Below are 5,686 nucleotides of genomic sequence, written 5' to 3'. Positions count from 1 at the left end.
GAAATCCTCCTCTGTCTGATGTGTGGCATGCTACGTCATGTGTTGCGGAATTGCTCTTGGATCATACACCCTATGCAGACGGGGAGTAAGTGGCAAGTACCTAAGAACGGGATACAGGTACTTCTTGCGATGGAGGTTTCATTCCCTAGTCGGCTTGTACCTAGCGTCTCCACAAAACCTGCAGTATTTCACTGAATATCGTCCTTCCAGTACAACATGTACTCATTTTTACACGCATCAATCTTTTCAACGGGTAAACCCAAATCCCTTATTAACTTCTTCGTATTGTAGTAATATCTTGGCAGGGTGTATCGCGGAGCAATATATTATTAGCCACTGGGACAGTTGATCATATGTTCACTCAGAAAAATTGCCCTCAACCTTGATAGTCATCAAACCAGCAATAGTCGTCAACTAAGATTCAGCACATCCGCTTCACAATGACTGGTCAACAACGTGCACTACATCACAAAACAGTCAGGTAGGGGCCCCATCATACCACGAACTAAGACTAGCATCAACAGGACAAGACCTCATACCGTCATCAATCACACCCTCATGGTAAAAAGAAAAATAACCCAACCCGGTTGCATAAAAGACCAACCTCCACGCCCAATCCATCTATTGTTCATCACCCCTAGTGCAAATTACTCTCCTTTAGAGCAGTTGGGGTTTGCTCCTTTTGCATTGGAGGGGCAACCATAGCATCAAAGTACCCTCGCACCATCCGTTGCAATGCGAAAACTAATTATAATATTTTGGCATAAACCCGCACATACATAAGTCAAAATCGACATTGTCGGGTGTTTTGACTTATGCATTAACTCTAGTAAAGGTTTTATATATGGTAAGTGGAACGTTTCTTCTATTTTCGTAGTGGTCATTATAAAGCCAACACGACCGTGACAAATACCATTCTAAGTTTGTAGCAATCAAAACTTTCTAATGACCTTTGTAACGACCAGTGCAGATTATATATTTGGAACAGCCTTTTGATCATATTTTGGAACGGTAAGCTTTCGTAGAACTAAGCCATTCCAACATTTATATGCTATTTCAAAAGCCGTTCCACATTGTAATGATTGAATATTTGAAACGACTTTATGGATAAGGAACAACTTTTTAACTATTTTGCCGTTCCAAACCTATAAATCTTTTTAACCAAAAATATAACGTCAACAAATGTTTTCCATTCCAAAATTATTAGAAAGGCCATTCAAATTGGACTTGTCATATCATCACTAAAAAAGAAAAACGCGAAGTTTATGTGAGTAGGTCAAGCAAAACAAAATTTAGAAAGTATAGATGGCCTTAGGAAAATACGATCAGGATATGAAGATCACGAGCTATGAAAAAAACGAGCCACAACATTCCAACATACGACTTCTAAAGTTACTAATCTCCAATCTCTTGCTGACAAGACGGCTACGAACTCTATAAAAACATATGCTTTAAAGAAATAAATTCACCCCAACCCATATTCAATTGTCTAAAATCAAATACTAATATTTCTTCCTATAAATCACAAGGAAATAACCTCACCTGCCTCAACTATAATTCTTTGTTATATTTAACTCCAAACCAGTTAAAATTGTAATTTGGTATACCATCATAAAAATATTATTTACTACTAATTAAATAAAATTAATAAATAATAGTTCATACTCTATTTTTAAGTCATTAGTATTAATTTTACAAACATGGATAGTAATAATAAAAACGATTAGTTACATTTTACGGTCTGAACTATGTTCTTTTTTTACTTTGACATTTAAATTTTTTTTTTTGCAACTTACCGTTTTAATTTTATGAAATTTTGCAGTTTGCCATTTGTAGCTATTTTTAAGCCAAGTTTTTCATTGGAAAACAACACATGTAGTGAACATGTGATATTTAAATGTTACATGATGTGATGTTTCTGACATATGCACAGTATGTGATATTTTTCAGGTATAAAAATAGAAAAATAACGATCATATACGACAAAGTATAAATTTTATAAAATTAAAATGATAAATCGACAAAAAAAAAAATAAAATTAATTGTAAAGTATAAAAACAAGTCTAGCTCAAATGACGAAATGTAGTTAACCCGAATAAAAATGAAACAAAGGTACGAGCATTGTAAACACGAGGCCCACCCACTTGAAAAACATTTCTGAAAGATTTGCAATAACCATATCATCGTACAAAGGTACGATCTTACAAGGTACATGAATATGACGAACATCCACGAGTTAAGATCTTGGATGAGCTCTTGTCTCTTTGTTAAAATTTGAAGTGTGGGTAATAGAGTATATTGATGGCAATAAATTAGAGAAGAAAAAATTAAGTTTTATTCATCTAAAAACTCTAGTACTTTATTCATCTAAACTCTCTAGTTTTTTAATTACAGATATGTAAGACTATATATAAAGAATAGAGTCTTAGCTGAAGAAGAAAACTAACTCACTTTGAACTCTAGTTGGCAACAGACTCAACAAAAATTAAATACTGAAATACTAATAAAAAATAAATACTGGGAACAAAAGGATAAGTACGAGCAGAACTTAATAAGTATAGGCAGAACTTTCAACAGGCATATTAAAATAAAAGGGAAATCCCCACTATAAATAAGTCCATACTCCCACACACTTGAGGGGCAGATTCAACTACAAAGCCATCATGGTGAAAAGCGGGGCATTCGCTTACTTTTTTTAGGATTAAAGGCAATTTTTGTCCCTTAATTTAAGATCATTCTCGTTTTAGTCCCCTAAGTTAGTAAAGTTCCATTTTGGTCTCGTAAAACTGAAAAAATTTCAATTTTGATACAAATTTGATCAAAAAGTTGAGTCACTCGCTAAAAAAGGCATGTGACTTTTTAAATTGGGACTTGCATTGTGATTGGCTAAAAAAGATGATGTGGTGAAGATATGACCTGAAGTTAGGGGACTAAAACGAAAATGACATGAGGTTAGGGGACGAAAATTACCTTTAAACCCTTTTTTTTATTTTATTAGGACTCACACTCTTAAAATGGCTTCGATTACTAGAATATCGTAGCAAAATTCTTTATTTAGCTAATCTATTGGGAATTTTTCATATTTATAAATTTACCTACATCAGCCATCGATGAAAAAAATAAAATAAAACATTGAGCAAATCGCAATACTTTGTAATTTTCCCAAAATCCTATTCCCAAACTATTTAATTGTAATAATTTAGAATTTTACTAGAATAAATGAAGTATATTTAGAGTTTGTAAAAGAAAACAAACAAACAAACAAACATAATTTATTTTGTCTACATAATTTTCTAAATGTATTTGCGAACTAAACTGCAAACAGTCTGGGGTAGCTTTATATATATAATCACCACCGTTAATCCTTCAAAAGGCGTTAATCATGGCATGGGAAGAAGGAAACCAAATATCAAACAAACTCTTTGATGAAATTAAGAATGGCAGTTGCCCTCCTTGTGTCGATCAAATCAATCCCATGAAATCCGACGTCGTCGAACCGCGCGTCAACGCGCACTCCCTGGTTTACCAGCATATGAACAAATTCCTGCTGTCGGTCGAGCAACGGGTCGCCACCGAACCCTACCACTAAACACCTACACAGATTCCTCGCTTTCTTCTTCATCGCCTCATCCAGAGATGGGTTGCAGAATCGGTGATCGCGGTCGGCTCCGACCGGCAGCGCCAGTTCCCACACCAGATCTTGAACCGGCAGCGGGAAATACTCGTCTGTTGCGTGCTTTAGCTCGCTTTCAGTTCGCTTCTTCCCGCCGAAGAACGGCTGGCTGAGTATGATTCCGGCGAGTTTCAGGGGCTGCGGCCTCATATCCGGCAGCCGCAGTGCGGCGTTGAACGCGATGTTAGCACCGCAGCTCACGCCGTAGAGGTAACACCTCGTGAGATCGCCGTAGTCCCTTATCCATGGATCGCCTCTCACGCGGTCAGACGACTGGTTCTTGACCCAAAGGAGGGCGTCCATGGCGTCCTCGTACTGCGCCGGTAGGCGATGCTCTGGCGCAAGGCGGAACTCTACGGCGATGACTATGGAGGAAACTTCGGCGGCCAAGCGGTTGCTTTTCTCGTGGATGAGGGTATCGGCAACGCTCATCATTATCCAGCTACCGGGATGGAAGTAGATTATGATGGGGAGGCGGGCGGAGGAGGAGAGCTTAGTGGGGCGGTAGATTCGCATCCATGTTTTCCTCTCGGAGTCGAGGGTGACGTCCTTGCTGAGGACGGCATGGCCTGCGATTTGGGCGTCGCCGGTGGCGGTGGAGGTGGGGAGCTTGACGTAGCGGGTTAATGAGCCGTCTCGGTTGAGAGAGACGTTGAGGTGTTCGTAGGGGTCAAATTTGGACATAGTTTAAGTAATATTTCTTTTTACTTTTGTTTTGTAATAAGTATAATATAATTTTAGTATGAGGTATAAATTGGCAAAGTGGGTATTAAGGCACATGGATTTTTTACTAAAAAAAGTAGGGCTACCCTTACATTTCGTTCCCAAACATAATAACGGTTTAATTTATGGGGGGTTAGTTAATTATTTAAATAAAATCATATTTTAAAAATAATTACACCTTAAAAGATGTATATATGATTTCAGGGCTGAAGTCAAATCCTGTCAAGCCCATATAGTCGATAGAGATTGATTTCGGGTCGAGGTAGGCCTGTCAATAGGTAAAGTTTATTCTACTCAAACTCAAACCAAAAGAGGCCTAATTTAAAAAAATTTATGTCCAAATTTTACCCAATTTATTGAACCTAACTCAACTTCCATGGGTCTTGAGATCTATGGGTTTTTATACTCGACTAGCTTTGATTTATCAGGTCGGGTCCGACCCATACCACATTCTTTCTTTCTTTCTCTCTCTCTCTCTTTTTTTTTTAACAATAAATCTAATCGATCTTTAGAAAAAGGAAAAAATTATTATTTTAGTCCACTAAGTATGCCTAATTTTAATATTTTTGTCCGATAATTATATCCATTTTTATTTAAGTCCAGTAACTTACGAAATTGCTTGTTTTTAGTCTTCTTACAAATTTTCGGACAAAATTTTATCCCTATACAACTTTTGAAAGACAGTTTTAGTCCATATGCACTCATAAGGGTAAAATTATCCGAAAATTTACCAGAGGACTAAAAATAAGCAATTTCGTAAGTTATTGGGCCTAAACAAAAATAGACATAGTTATCGAACTAAAATTAAAATTAACATACTTAGCAGATTAAAATAATACTTTTCTCTTAGAAAAAGTAAAGGAAAATTATAAAGACATAAAGTCACCCCCAAACATAAAAAAACCTCAAACTTTATTCCAAGAATTCCGTCACTTGCAACATTTATTATGGCTATGAATCTTAACAGTTGTTGTTCATTAACATATTTTCTTGCCTCCAAAACTTGATCCTCATGCATCTAAACACTTCATGCACTAAATTAGAGGTGTTCAGTTTGATTAATCGATTCTTTTCATTTAAAAACCAAAAACATCAAATTTAAAAAATAAAAAATGAAAATGATTTTGCACAATTTTTTTTTTTTTTTTAAGAAAACTGAACACCGAATTGAAAATTTGATTCGAACTGAATTTTGGATTCAATTAAGTTGGACCAATATAGCCGAATTGTGAACACTCCTACACTAAACCACAACTAAAGGGAAGTACAACGGGAAGGAATGTAGCGCCA

General features: G+C 36.3%; 1 protein-coding gene across 1 annotated transcript; it reads right to left on the bottom strand.

Moving 5' to 3' along the window:
- Positions 1–3,223: 3,223 nt before the first annotated feature.
- Positions 3,224–4,375, bottom strand: LOC105173272 (putative carboxylesterase 9). Its single transcript, XM_088875792.1, has one exon. It carries the CDS (start codon positions 4,355–4,357, stop codon positions 3,410–3,412), a length of 948 nt encoding a protein of 315 aa, XP_088731918.1. The 5' UTR covers positions 4,358–4,375; the 3' UTR covers positions 3,224–3,409.
- Positions 4,376–5,686: the final 1,311 nt, after the last annotated feature.

The sequence above is a fragment of the Sesamum indicum genome, linkage group LG11, assembly GCF_026168435.1.
Source record: "Sesamum indicum cultivar Baizhima isolate 11 linkage group LG11, ASM2616843v1, whole genome shotgun sequence".
NCBI classification, from domain to species: Eukaryota; Viridiplantae; Streptophyta; class Magnoliopsida; order Lamiales; family Pedaliaceae; genus Sesamum; species Sesamum indicum.
The sequence above is the reverse complement of the archived record's forward strand: the minus strand, read 5'-3'. Positions and strand labels throughout refer to the sequence as shown.